The 13,716-nt window shown below is 41.7% G+C and overlaps 2 protein-coding genes across 2 annotated transcripts; both read right to left on the bottom strand.

Annotated features, from left to right (window-relative positions):
* Positions 1-527: 527 nt before the first annotated feature.
* Positions 528-2,742, bottom strand: LOC142948490 (keratin, type I cytoskeletal 13-like). The gene is made up of 7 exons (XM_076090553.1): positions 2,254-2,742; positions 1,902-1,984; positions 1,627-1,783; positions 1,333-1,494; positions 1,083-1,208; positions 750-967; positions 528-633 (listed from the first exon to the last, which is right to left on the bottom strand). Exons 1-7 carry the CDS (start codon positions 2,740-2,742, stop codon positions 528-530), a joined length of 1,341 nt encoding a protein of 446 aa, XP_075946668.1.
* A 4,895-nt stretch (positions 2,743-7,637) lies between these two features.
* LOC142948488 (keratin, type I cytoskeletal 19-like) lies at positions 7,638-12,089 on the bottom strand. Its single transcript, XM_076090551.1, has 9 exons — positions 11,769-12,089; positions 10,508-10,633; positions 10,120-10,202; positions 9,463-9,619; positions 9,181-9,342; positions 8,938-9,063; positions 8,260-8,489; positions 8,128-8,168; positions 7,638-8,010 (listed from the first exon to the last, which is right to left on the bottom strand). Exons 1-9 carry the CDS (start codon positions 12,087-12,089, stop codon positions 7,904-7,906), a joined length of 1,353 nt encoding a protein of 450 aa, XP_075946666.1. The 3' UTR covers positions 7,638-7,903.
* Between the last annotated feature and the right edge of the window lie 1,627 nt (positions 12,090-13,716).

Genomic DNA, 13,716 nt, shown 5'->3' with positions numbered 1-13,716 from the left:
GCTGTCTGCAGTAGAGCTGTATGTCTGGTACTGTACGGCTGTACATTGTGTGGCTTCTGAGGCTAAAGTCCTGAACTTAAAATTGTTGAGAGGGGGAGGGCATCAATACTCTTTGCTCAGAATTTCCAAACTAGCCTCAGGATGGATATCAGCAACTTTATATTCACAGCCCGAATTTCTCTATCCTTTTATATCCAGGACATAATATGGCCGACACTGCTATACCTCAAGCTATTGGGATTTCATTGGACAAGTTTTTCACACATATCGGTCAAAATAATCGTATCTTAGACCTTTCAAATACCTAAAGTAACTCTTGAAGATGAAATATGTAATTTCACAAGACCTTTGCTTCATCTCAAAACCATGACACTATCGACTTTATTTGGAATTAAGACACAAATAAGTCAAACAAGACAAATGATAGTTTGCAAACCACAGACTTTTATTGCATTTTCATGTGTCTGTGAAGGAAGTACTTGAGTAATTAATACGTTGCTTGTGGTCCTCAGGTGACAGGAGACAAATTAGTTGGTGCTTTTAGAGGAGGACACCACCACGCCATTCCGCAGTTCCTCTGTTACAATTGTCACCTTGCTAGTGGAGGTCTTTGTACTGCTTTTAGTGCTGACACTGTGGAGGGGGAGAGTTACAGTTCTTGCATTTAATATCAATACATTGCCTCAATTTACAGAGTTAGTTATTAGTTGACAATGAAAGGACAAAATTGTTCTTTGCAGACAAATTACCTGCCCTCTCCGTCCAGCAGCCTCCTGTATTCTGTAATCTCCATCTCCAGCCGTGTCTTGATGTCGAACAGCAGTTGGTATTCTTGGCCCTGTCGTTCCATGTCACAACGCAGCTGCATCAGCTGTTCCTCCAGGCTCGTCACCTGCATCTGGAGGCCCTGGAGCATCATCGAATACCGTCCTTCTGTCTCAGATAAAGTGCCTTCCAGGGACGCTTTCTGGAGGAGGAAGGTTAAGAGAAGAGAGATGGAGAAGCGAAGGAGTGAATAACTGAAACCTACTGTGGTTGCATTAAATTGTATGTAAGATTTGCTCCAGATCATTGTCTGTTACCATGCTAAGTTGGGACTGTAGCTCGATCTCCAGGCCCTGCATTGAACGACGGAGCTCAGTGATTTCTGACCTCGATGTTTGGAGGGTTTCTGTGTTGACTGCCACCTCCTTGTTCAGCGTCTCTGTCTGGAGCAGACATTGGAGAACAACAGTGTCATATATAAATACATATGTTACATATGTGTCAGTTTAAACAATCAATGAGATGTTACTTAGGCAATTAATAGCCCCACCAGGGTTTTGGTCTTACCTGTGTTTGGAACCAGACTTCAAGCTCTTTTTGTTTCTTCGCGGCATCACCCTCATATTGTGCACGCATCTCCTCCATAATGGCGCTCAGGTTTGGCTGTTGTTTTACTTCCACCTCCACATTGATCTGTCCACCTATCTGGCTTCCCATGGCTGCCAATTCCTGTTGAATAAGAGGAGTTTGTTAAAAGGTGGATGTTTGCTGAGGTGTTTGAGTCGATTTTTTTCTACATTCGAGACAACAAATTAAATGCAAACCAACTCAGTCGACTGCTGTCAAGCATTTGCTACCCACCTCCTCGTGGTTCTTTCTGAGGAAGATCAGCTCCTCCCTGAGGCCTTCTATCTGCATCTCCAGGTCTGATCTGGCCAGTGTCAGCTCATCCAACAGTCTCTTGAGACCGGCGATGTCGGCCTCTACTGATTGACGCATGGCTAGCTCATTCTCAAACCTGTGAGGCAGCAAGAGATCGGACATTTGCAATCAGTCTATACATCTTCCATGTATTGGTTCAGAGTGATTTTCAATTTAGTTTTAGGCACTTTCTGTCTCTCATATCTGATACTTACTTGGTTCTGAAGTCGTCTGCTGCCAGTTTTGCATTGTCAATGGACAGATAGATGCCTCCATTGATACAGGTGGCATTCTGGATCTGTGTGATGACGCAAGGTTTCATTTGACATGATTAGTGCAATTCTTCCTCCAAACTGTCTCTGTGAGACTCTGTAAACATTATATAACATTACGTATGTTAAATAGTAACGGCCTCTACATAATCATACACATGCCTTACCGCTCAAGGTAAGTTAAACCTCCAATGCATCATTTTCAACATATTCCTCCAATAGTTGCATTGCATGATAAATTACAGTGTGGCATGCTTTGGTATCTCATTCAGGATTCAGAGGTCATGTGACATACCTTTCCGTGCAGGTCAGCAATGATGGCCTCGTAAGCAGAGTAGTCACGAGAAGCGGGGGAGCTCTTGCTCTCCAAGAACTGGCGGATCTTGATCTCCAACTCGCAGTTGGCGCTCTCAAGGCTGCGCACCTTCTCCAGGTAGGTGGACAGACGGTCGTTCAGGTTCTGCATGGTGGCCTTCTCATTGGCCCCAACATGGAAGTCCATGTCACCACCTCCGCCGAAGCCTCCCCCTCCCCCTCCCATGCCATAACCACCTCCAAAGCCATAACCACCTCCACTGCCATAACCACCTCCACTGCCATAACTGCTTCCACCGCCAAAACCAGAGGAAACAGAGATTTTTGCTCCACCTGCACCCCCATGCATGCTCGAAGCATAAGAAGGCTGTTGTGAAGAGCTTCTAATAAAGGTTCCACCAGAGGTTCTAGTAGACGATCTACTAAAGCCTCCACCGCCGCCTGAATTATAGGTGGAATAACTTGACATGTTGAAGACTGCTGAGGAGGTCTGCCTGGGAGAGAATGAGATGGACTAAGATGCACAGCTCTCCCTTCGTCCCCTTTTTATACTGTACAAGGCTGCTGCTGCCTCTGGTGTGGGAGGGGGAATGCAGGACTGAAGGGAGGAGCATTACCTAAAATGGTTGCTCTGCCCCACCCGTCACACACACCCTTCAGGTTCATTTTTGTGAGACCATCAGAAGGAGAAAGAGGGATTCAACTTAATCCTTTTGTTACAAAATTGAATGAATTCAATAAAACCTCACAGCTACCTGCAAACCTTACAATACAATGGCTTCATTTTTCCATTCATCCCTTTTTCCCATGCACCACATTAATGCGCATGAAGACATTAAATCCTTGTGAACCTTTATCTTTTATTGCTACAAAATATATACTGCAATTTGTAAAACAGCCACTCGCGTAACTGTCAGCCTCCAGTTAGTTATTCAGTCAAATCTGGCAGTTTTTCAACTTCAGCTGAAGTGAGTTTACTTTGTGCCATGACTGTTGAGCAAGACTGCCGGACAAACCTGTTATGTTCCCATGGTAAGAAGCACTGTAATCATGAACGTTGTCAAATGGATCAGTGTGACAGTGTTTTTGACTTTCTACCAGCACACCTCTTCTCACACGCCTCTTTGTCTTTTCTACCGGTGTTATGTTGCATGAAAATCTGATTTTAATAATTGGTTCTTTTGTTAGTCATAGTTTCAGTAAATGCTATACTTTATACATTCTTTCATGTTTTGCTCAACACTAGCCTGCAGGGTTGTCAGTTAGAAGCCGTTTTTAATGACGTCCATGAAAGTTAATACCTGACCGTATTATTTCTCTTAGCATTGTACTTTGGCATGTGCATCAGGCCCAAACAAGAACAAGCTCCTCCCTGTTTGCTTCTTTCCGTTTCACCACAGTATTTCATTCAAGTCTTTACAAGCATTTATACCTTTCCTGGCAGTTTTGGATTCTTTTCAAACATAAGAATTCTGGATGTTTTACTTCGAACATTTTGCCTCAAGAATTGTTTTACTTCTACTAACAGACTGTTCACATCTACAGCCTGGAGTAATACAAACCAGATGCTGCTTGTCACTGCTGCTTTTCATTTTGAGGTTGCAAACTCATCTCATGCATGTGCTAAACAGCCATAAATAATGTCCAACTTAGATAGTTTAAAACCCTAGTAATATATGAGTGAGGATAATTTAATCTCTGGAGACTGCATTTTCACACCGACACACCAACTTCTGCACTTCATTAAGGGTTTCACTGCTACATTTGCAGATGCCTGCAAGTATTATACAGCACAGAAGAATAGCAAAAGAAATCTAGATATATTTTTTACAGCTAAGTAAATTTACCAGAGCAATTCAAAGTGGTGGACGTTATTTGTTCCAATCTCACTTCCTAAATATGAATCCTTTGCACTACCAGCACGACTAAGTGATGGCTGAAATGTGCGTTCACATTATACACCACGATAGAGTCTGTGCACATTGTTTTGTGCAACCAGACATCCTTGTGATAGAATAACACAGGGGTGTGGCAGTGGTTTAACAACGTCTTATTACAACATACTGGTTGAGTTTGTTTAAGTAAAGTTTACTGTAGATCAGTGTCACAATTAAAAGGGCTAATCTGTATTCTGTAGATTGATAAAGGTTGTGAGAATAAAGAATATTGACACACATTGCATAACTTGCAAATACATTAATCACTGAAGTAATTGAACAAATTATAAACTATGCACATAGCAGACATTTTACTAGTGACTGTCTGCTGTCAGACAGGCATTCTTCCTCAGGCAGCAGCTGTTGCATTAGCCCACACAGCACTCACTATCAGAGACATCGCACACACTGCTCTGCAGTTCAGTTGGATAACTAAGATTGTAACGGAATTTCCGAACTTCAATTTTCCTAATTTAAAAACAAAATAAAACTATATTTCCTAGTGCTTCCTTTTTCTGAAATGAAAATGCTGTTATGGAAAAAAACCTCTATAAATACCTTGAACCTGAATCTGATCAGCATTTAAGTGGTATTCTGTCATGATCTGGACTTTTACAAAAGCAGGAATTGTGACCCGTTAGTAGCGCCTACTTTGTTGTGGAAAGTGGACATCTCAACTTAACAAATACAATCAAATGTATTTAATGCCTGCATGATTCCTAATAATTCCTGTACTGATATGAACTGGTTGGGAAAAATGCAAACTTTCCTGATTTACTGATTTAACAGTAGTCTTTAAATGATGCGTACTTTAGTGATTAAGTGTTAAGAAGATTTGCACTTAACTCAGTGGAATTGCTTATTGCTCTTTCTTACTCACTTAGGAATAAATATTGACATTTATTTCTTTGAAAACAACACACAGTAAAATCACATAAAACTCCTTTTTGGGCAGCAGTGGTCTAGAGGTAGAGAAATGAGTTCGTGACCAGAAGATTACCCGCTGCTTGAGCAGAGCACTTGACTCCTATAGCTGCTCTACGGAGCTGCTCAGTGGCCCTCAAATGAGACTGTGGTTATACAGTACTGAGTCTGAAGCACGACATTTTTCGTGTTCGAGCTATTACCTGTGCTTCACATTCCCTTAAATGTTGCATCTCATATCTCAAAATGCTTCCATGGTGGTAACAACCTACACATCATATAATAGATTTGATTAATCTGAAAACAAAATGAAGATATTTAATTGTAATACAACGATCCGTGAGAAACAGACTCTTCCGCTCTGTCAAGGTAGGTCAGAGTTGTTGTTAATGTGGGCTGAGTGAGTAATGGTGCTGGTATGTGTGGAGGTGTGGCAAGGTGTGACTGTGGCTGTCGTGTGAAGCAAACTACAAATGAGGTGTGCATGCTTACAGTTGAGATACTCATGAAAACTGGTGTGTTCTGCATTTACTAAAAGGAATTTTCGGATTTTCAGACGACATATTAAACTGTAGTCAAACCTCACTGCAGACTCATTTGCATGCCCTGCATCTAGTGGGGGACAATCTGCTATGCAATGCATGTGTGGGGGTTCTTGCACTTCAACCTGCAGGACCTGCCAAAAACACACAACAATAACTCTCTTTGACACATTTATAGGTCCCACACCCCATCCACCTTTCATGTGAACGGGAATGACTTTTCAGAATGCAGAAGGCCCAGTACGAAGTCTTTCTCTGACACAAATAACTGCAGCTTGTATGTGGTGGAAACAGGAGCACTAAACTCAAAATGTGCTGACATGAGGAATAGCCTGCAGTGTTTACCTGTAACTCTCACATACGAATCAACATAAACCAACATCTTCCTTTCTATCTCGTGCTGTAGAGAGAGTGAACGCTGCGATGACTCAGCGTATGTGTCTTTGAACAATGCTCCTCTGTCCTTGTGCTTGCTTTATTTCAGGCCCAGACTGGTTTCTGTTGCATCCTGCGACGACCTGCCAGTATCAGCCGCACCCTTTACAGCCTTATTTCATGCAACACCCCTGATGAGAGTTCTGGAAATTTACAACCGTACTCAGAACTAAGAAGAGTCATTTTTTCTGTCTTTAATAGAAATAAAAGTAAGCTATACTTTTTATTGTCTTTGATACTGTCAGTCAACTAAACTGAATGAAGAGCGCATGCATACTTAATTGTTTTTGATAATATTAAAGATAATTTCATTTAGCTGAGGGAAAACCTTCCTCATGTGGTGCACACAACCAATCTGTAAATCGAGTTATTAAAACAGCAAAAAGGACATGTGTATGACAACTTTTTACTTTGACAATTAGGCGTTTGACAACAGGAGAACAAATTCATCGTCAGGATTTCAATTTTCAACGGGACTTTCTGTACGTACGTTTGATGGGAGTTTTATCTGTCCAACACTGGTGCATACAGGTTTTTTTTTAATGATTTAGTTTTGAAGTCTAGTCATGCAGAATCCTTTTAATTGTCGGGTCTAGACAGTAAGGCAACTGAATCCAGCTTTCTTTGCCTAAACTTGCAGCTGCAGAAACAACACGATCATACCTCAGTGCCACTAATTACATATCATAATACCATTGACAATAAGAAATAATGCGTTCATACATTGCAACACGAAAGCAGTGAAAGGGAAGAATTAGTTCATACTGAGTCATTCTAACCAACAGATTAACTCCATTGACAGGTGAACGACTGATCTTTGGAAGTCTCTGCTTGATTCAGCTCCACCCAAATGAAGAAGCCTTTGGTGACTCACGTGACTAGATGACCTCATAGAACCAAATCTACACTTTAAAAAAGCTTTTCTTCTCTGCATGGTTCTGTTAAAATTGTATTAACACATGATCATTCTTTCCTATAATGTACAACACGGCGTCAATATTGTGCCGTGATTTCGTGCTATTTGTGGACTATTATGTATTGTCCTGTAATAATCGCGTTTCTAAATGTGTCATGTGCAGCAACAATCTCTTTCCACTTAAGAACAACAAGATTGTGCAATCTACTAAGGTTGAGAAAGGACTTCACTTTTAGAGAGAAAGACAAAGGTGACACCTGGTGGTCAGGCGTGAAATTACACCCTAAACATTTTCCCTTATAGAATCAATGCCTGATTTGGGTTTATTTTAGTGTATTGTTGGGATTTTCGGCAGATTGTCTGCACAGGGAAAATACAAGAGACGCCAATCCTGAGCTCGGACATTAACACATTATTGACTTTTTATCATTTTCTTTACATGGCCCAAAACTTGCTTGAATCTTGTAACCCGTTTAAAACTCCTCTGTTATTTGGATATCATACAAAAAGTAGAATTTTCGCCAATGGAAGACCCATTATCAAACTATAATCAACGTTTCTGTATTTAAATACATGTTTGCGATCAGGAAAACACATCTTCATCTTTGCTTTCGGGCTCTTTAATAATTTTTAGGTCTCACAGCGGAGTAAGCATCCGTGAAGGAAAGATCATCACTTAATGCAACTTTGCTATATCATTGCAATAAAAACAAAAGGAAAGAAAGGCAAAGTAACAACCCTTGAAGCACTTACACCTTGTATACAGTCAACTTCAAATTACAAGTTAACCGCTGACTCTAGTGAATCATTCATTAATTAAGCAAGTATTGTCTGAGTCAGTAAAAAGTTTTGTGGCAGCAGAAGTGAACAACGGTGTTACTGAATGTCCTCCACTTTGACGTCAACTTCGGAGGAGACCACCTCTCCATCAACAATCGTTTGCACGATGGTCTTCACTCTCCTCTCGATGTGGGGTTTATGCTCTGCAGAGGTGGAGAACAAACATAAGGCATCGTGAGACGACAGTCAACAACAAGCCTGAGTCTATGACACTGTTACAAGATCAGAAAGCTGGTTTCGTTCACGATTGGGATTCGTACCTTCCACTTCCACTTCCACAACCTTGGCGATGACCACAGTCCTGTGGAGAGAGGGGAACATTATTTCAAAACATATTTGATTGATTTACCCGTTGGCCTGCTGCTTTCACTTTAAAGAAACGAAACACTCACTTCTTTATTTCATATAGCTCTCCGTCCAGCAGCCTGCGGTACTCGGCGATCTCCATCTCCAGCCTCATCTTGATGTCCAGCAGCAGCTTGTACTCAGTTTGCTGCTGCTCGATGGAGATTTTCAGCTGCTGCAGGTCAGTCTCCAGCGAGTTGATGATCAGCTGCAGCTGGCTGAGCTGAACGCTGTATCGAACGTTCACTTCTTCCACATTCTGCTTCAGGCACTGAAACTGCAGAACAGACGGGAATTATTACTACAGTTTCGTGATGTATCTGCACAATACTTAATGAAAGCACTTTCCAGTCAAATACATGTAAGCCCCCACTAACACAGCCCCCTGCATTGTTTTAACACAGGGCTGTTTTCAGTCTGAATCCCCACTGATCCAGACTGCTGAAGCCTTTTATTCACTTCAGATAAACATTAGTTTTGCAGAGCACCCCGTCACTTACATTGGAAGAGCGGTAGGAAAGGATCTTGAAATGCCCATTATGAACAGGCGGAATATAAACAGCAAGCGCAGACGGTTTCAATGTAAATATGGACATGTGAGTGTTGTTTTAGGACAGACTTGAAAAAATGCGAACCCACCCTTTAATCTAAGAGCTATCAGATAACCGTGCACCGACCTGCACAGTGAAAGTGTGTTTTTGCATTCAGTCAGTTCGGCTCATTACCTCTGTGAAGGTGCTTTGATGACTGATCTCCAAACTCTGGTAGGTCCTCTTCAGCTCTGACAGCTCTGTGGAAAACGTCTTCACCTCATGTGAAGATGTCATAATTTGCGTCTGGAGAGTCTCCACCTTTTTTTTACACACACACACACACACACGTATAAAAATATAATAAATCCCATGACATCATGATCTTTTCATCATCATAGTTTCTACATTTTCAGGCATGTTGCGCTGGCGTCTCACCTTAGACTGGAACCATTTCTCGAGCTCCTGCTTGTTCTTCACCACCACAGCTTCATACTGCTCCCTCATCTCCTGCAGGACCACAGCCAGATCAACAGGCTTTGGGCTGTCCACCTCTACATTGACCGTGCCGCTCTGCTGGATCCTCAGCTGACACAGCTCCTGCAACATGGACACGTTTATCTCTTGGCCCTCTGCAGGTGTGTGAGTCGTGGCTGCCGCGACCAACAGATGGCACCATTGCACATGAAAAGTCATCATTAAAAGTCAAGTGGATCTCACCTCCTGTTGGTTTTTCTTCATGAACACCAGCTCCTCTGTCAGACTTTCTATCTGCATCTCCAGGTCACTGGCATCAAGAGTCAGTCCGTCCCTGACCCCTCGGAAACGCAACACGTCGGCCTCCGCCATCGTACGTATGTTCAGCTCCATCTCATACCTGAAGAACGAAGCCACGTGTAGTTGCAATTGAATAAAATGAGTCTCTAGTCTGTTCCAGTAGATGTAAATGTTATAGTGTTGGAAAACATATGGACATTATATTGATATCATGCTATGAGATGAGACATATTTTGGACATCATAACATCGTACAATGGCATAAGTGGGGTTTTTCTGGTTTTAAATGCTGCATCACAGCATTCATGCATTAACCAGAGTGTTCTTAGTCATTATGTCCACATTACTGATGATAATTTATCAGAAATCTCATACTGTAAATAGTTTGTAAAGGCACCAATAGTCAACCCTAAGATTTTAATATTGAGGTATTTGCCCAAATTAATGTGACTTTAGATTTTCTCCAAGTTGCAGAGCCCGACAATGTTGTTCCAACCACAATAAACAAATACATAACATTGTTTAACTTTTTTCAAAAAGCTACAGACTAAACTGACGCATGTGGATTTTGGCATGAAGCAGCAGAGGAGGGCACACCTACTTTATTTTAAAGTCATCTGCAGTCAGTTGAGCATTGTCAACCTGCAGGATGACACGTTGATTCTCTGAATATCTCTGCATGATCTATGGGAAGAAAATTAAAATGTGAGTCTATGTCATTCATACACATCAGTACATTACGTGTCATTTGTACACAATAGACACTAAAACATAACACTGTATATTTCAGTGGTTTTGACTGAAAGCCACAATAGATGATTAAGTTACAAGTGTTTTTGTGTCTCTAAATGTGCATAAATTGTTGGTTGCCTGCTTTGGTAATCTTTCCTTGTTTGGACACCACACTCATGCTGCTGCTGTGTTTGTAGTCGATGGCGTTGTAGAACAGTGTTGTTTGTTACATCATTTCTGTAAAATGTAAGCGGTACCTGAGCTCGTAGTTGAGTGATGGTGGCGAAGTAGCCGGTGAAGTCTTGGGAGAGAGGAGCTCTCTTCTCATAGAACTCTCTGATCTGCAGCTCCAGCTTCCTGTTGGCTGCCTCCAGCGAGCGCACCTGCACACGCAACCGGAGGGTGACACATCGTGCAATCACAGATGACACGAGACAGACGACAGACGTGTAAATTCATAAAACGCTTTAGTTCTGGTTCGTAACTCCTGGGTGGCGCTTGGAAGCTAATTACTTTTTCCCTGGGTTTGTTTTTGTTTAAGATGAATCCATACAGGTCAAATGTATGTCTACCCAAACTAAGATATTGTGCCAATCACATTTATTTTCATCATGAAATATTTGATGGAAGAAATGTTCAAATCCTTTACTTCATTTACTTTTATTATTAACCAGAATAATCACGCTGAGATTTTTAACCTCTTTCAAAAGGGGGGTCTTGGCCAAGATGGCAACGTAAAAGTTTTACCAAATAAAAACACAAATAACCGACAAGACAAAAAACACATTAAAAATGTCACATTAAAGAGACAACATACAGACTTAAAACAAAACCAGCAAAATTCATCAGTCAAAGAACTTTCATTCAGTGTTAGAGCAGACATTCAGAAGAAGATGAATTTGCATATAAAATGTCACCATAATCAATTGCTGATAAAAATGTAGCTTGGATTATTTTTTTTCCTGTTGTGTTGTAATAAAGTACAGTCAGTACTTGAGTTAATGTACTTATAGTTTCTTTCCACCACTGCACCCAAATGTCCAGAGCCCCCCGACATTTATGATCATCTGTATTCGATCAATTTCAGTTGACTAAACTCAAACACCGTGGACTGATAGTGATGAGAGACAATGGAAGCCAAGTCTTCATCCAGCTAAATGAATACAACAAGGACATATATATTGAGATTTGAACATTCTACAGTTTATCTGAAGCAAATGTGAGGTTCGTAAATTGTCTAAATCTGAAGCAGCATATCAACTTCAGATATACTGCAATATACTTATGCACAGAATAAGGACTGTGGATGTTGTCCCCCATCACTTACATTGAAAGTGCATTAAAGACCAGAACAGGAGGATTTATTACAGCAATCAAAACCTGTTTCAATGTCCCTGACCTGACCATTGTTTTAAGACCTTTAACGTTTATCTTTTGTTGGTGTCAAATCACCGTATAGATCTAAGAAAGATTCAGAGGATTGTGCAGCAATTTGTAGTAATCATCATCAAGTCTTACCTTCTCCAGGTAGGTGGCCAAGCGGTCGTTGAGGTTCTGCATGGTCACCTTCTCGTTGTTGATCACGGAAGTCTCGCCGTACGAGGTCAGCGACCCGGAGGAGAAGACTGACTCCGAGATGCGGGTCCCGAAACCTCCCGCGCCCCCGTACACGCTGGGCGAGCGTCTCCAGGAGGGACTGGCGATCGAGATTCTGGTCTGGCCTCCTCCGACGAGCTGCATCTCTTTGCTCATGTTGACAGCGCTGCCGCTGGAGATGCTGCGGGAGCTGAAGCTGCTGGAGCTGAATTTGCGGCTTTGGCGGGTGACAGCGGCAGACATGATGAGAGGTGGAGGTGAGATCGCCTGGAGGTGATGAGCTGAGCTGGAGAATCTCCAAGGAGTACCTCTGCCTGAGACAAGTGGACATTTTTATAGGACTCTGAGGGAAGGAAACAGACTGGTCCCCTGCCACAACAATGTGTGGTATGCAGATGTGTAGCCCTAATAGGTGTGTTCACTAGTATGTCTACAATGTGAATGTTGAAAATCAAGTTAGGCAACTTGATAGATGTATAACTGATGACCAGACTGATAAGGCATGAAGATAATGTTTATTCTTTCAGAACGTCTGCTCAGGCATTTCTAACAGGAGCAGTTTTAACATTATGTTTGTTGCAGTTTGTCTGCTTTGCAACTACTGTAAGAGTGTGCACAGCTGTCCTCAGACATCCTGCAAGCTGCATCAACAAGTGTGCCAAGAGCACATTAATCAAGAGCACAGCGGAGCTCAACAAGTTTCATAACAGCCACCCTCTCTCTGCACCTGGACCAGAGCCATATTTATTTATTTCCCTAAGAAGCTTCCTAAGAAGGGAGTGGAGGAACAAGATGATGGGTATACGATTCTTGTCTTTCAAAGCACGGCCGTGAACTCAACGCCCAAAATACACAAACACAGACACACACAATACTGTCGCACCTTTTTACTATCTAACACGCGATGATAATTAAAATTCTTGAAGTGATCGACATCATCGACTCAATCTGCTGTGGACCGCACCCTTCAGAGGACAGTAACAGTTAACATTTGCACGCCATTATTATGTGACTTTTACTCACATCCATTGTTAAAGACCATTTATTTGGAAAAAGCACTCCATCCATTACAGATACAACTAGACAATCCAAAACCTGTTTGAATGTGAAACTTAGATGAAGTCAACAAGATCAGCAACTTGTTATTAGTCTGGTTACTTTTACTTATTAATCTGTACGATTAACAAGGTTTTTATCACAAGCTCAGCAAATGTATTCAATCCATTTCACTTGTTTTTTACTGCAATAAATTGTGTAACTGTCGATCTGTTTTGAGTGCAATATTGTGGATTTTCCAACTCAGGATGAACAACATGTCAGTCTAGCCTTTCTTTTTAATATGTTATGTTATGAACTTTATGGGACCTGATCGGGACCAAAAACTGAAACCAGGCCAGAGAGATGAGCAGCTTAAAGCAGCATTGAGGATTAAGAAATTGTGGTCTAACTAAGTAGACTCATCGTAACCTTTCACCAGTGATGAGCATCTGCTGCAGCCTGGCCTGATAACGTGGAGTCTGATCTTGGCAACAAGCGGTCTACAGTATGTGGTGTCTGAGACGTTTATCACATTTCAGTGATGGGTGTGTGTCCCGCCAGTGCAGATCATAAATGATAAGATCAGTGAATGTCTTTCCACCTCAGGATTATTAGAAATAAAGACTGAGGTCAAACAAAGCCCACTAACATTGTCCCAATAACCGACAGGATGATGTGTCAGGCGTTGAGTTTACTGCTCAGATTTACATCCTGAGGTTTGGTCTGCAGATGAACACGTGTATGCACATTCTCAGCTTTTCATAGCACATAATCACTCATTGCAAGCAAATCCATCTGCCAGGTGATGCTTTCACTGCCTGGTAGAACATAC

The sequence above is a fragment of the Anarhichas minor genome, unplaced genomic scaffold (assembly GCF_050575085.1).
Source record: "Anarhichas minor isolate MPS153535 unplaced genomic scaffold, ASM5057508v1 ptg000012l, whole genome shotgun sequence".
Classification (NCBI taxonomy): Eukaryota; Metazoa; Chordata; class Actinopteri; order Perciformes; family Anarhichadidae; genus Anarhichas; species Anarhichas minor.
Note: the sequence above shows the minus strand (reverse complement) of the source record. Positions and strands in the feature narration are given on the sequence as shown.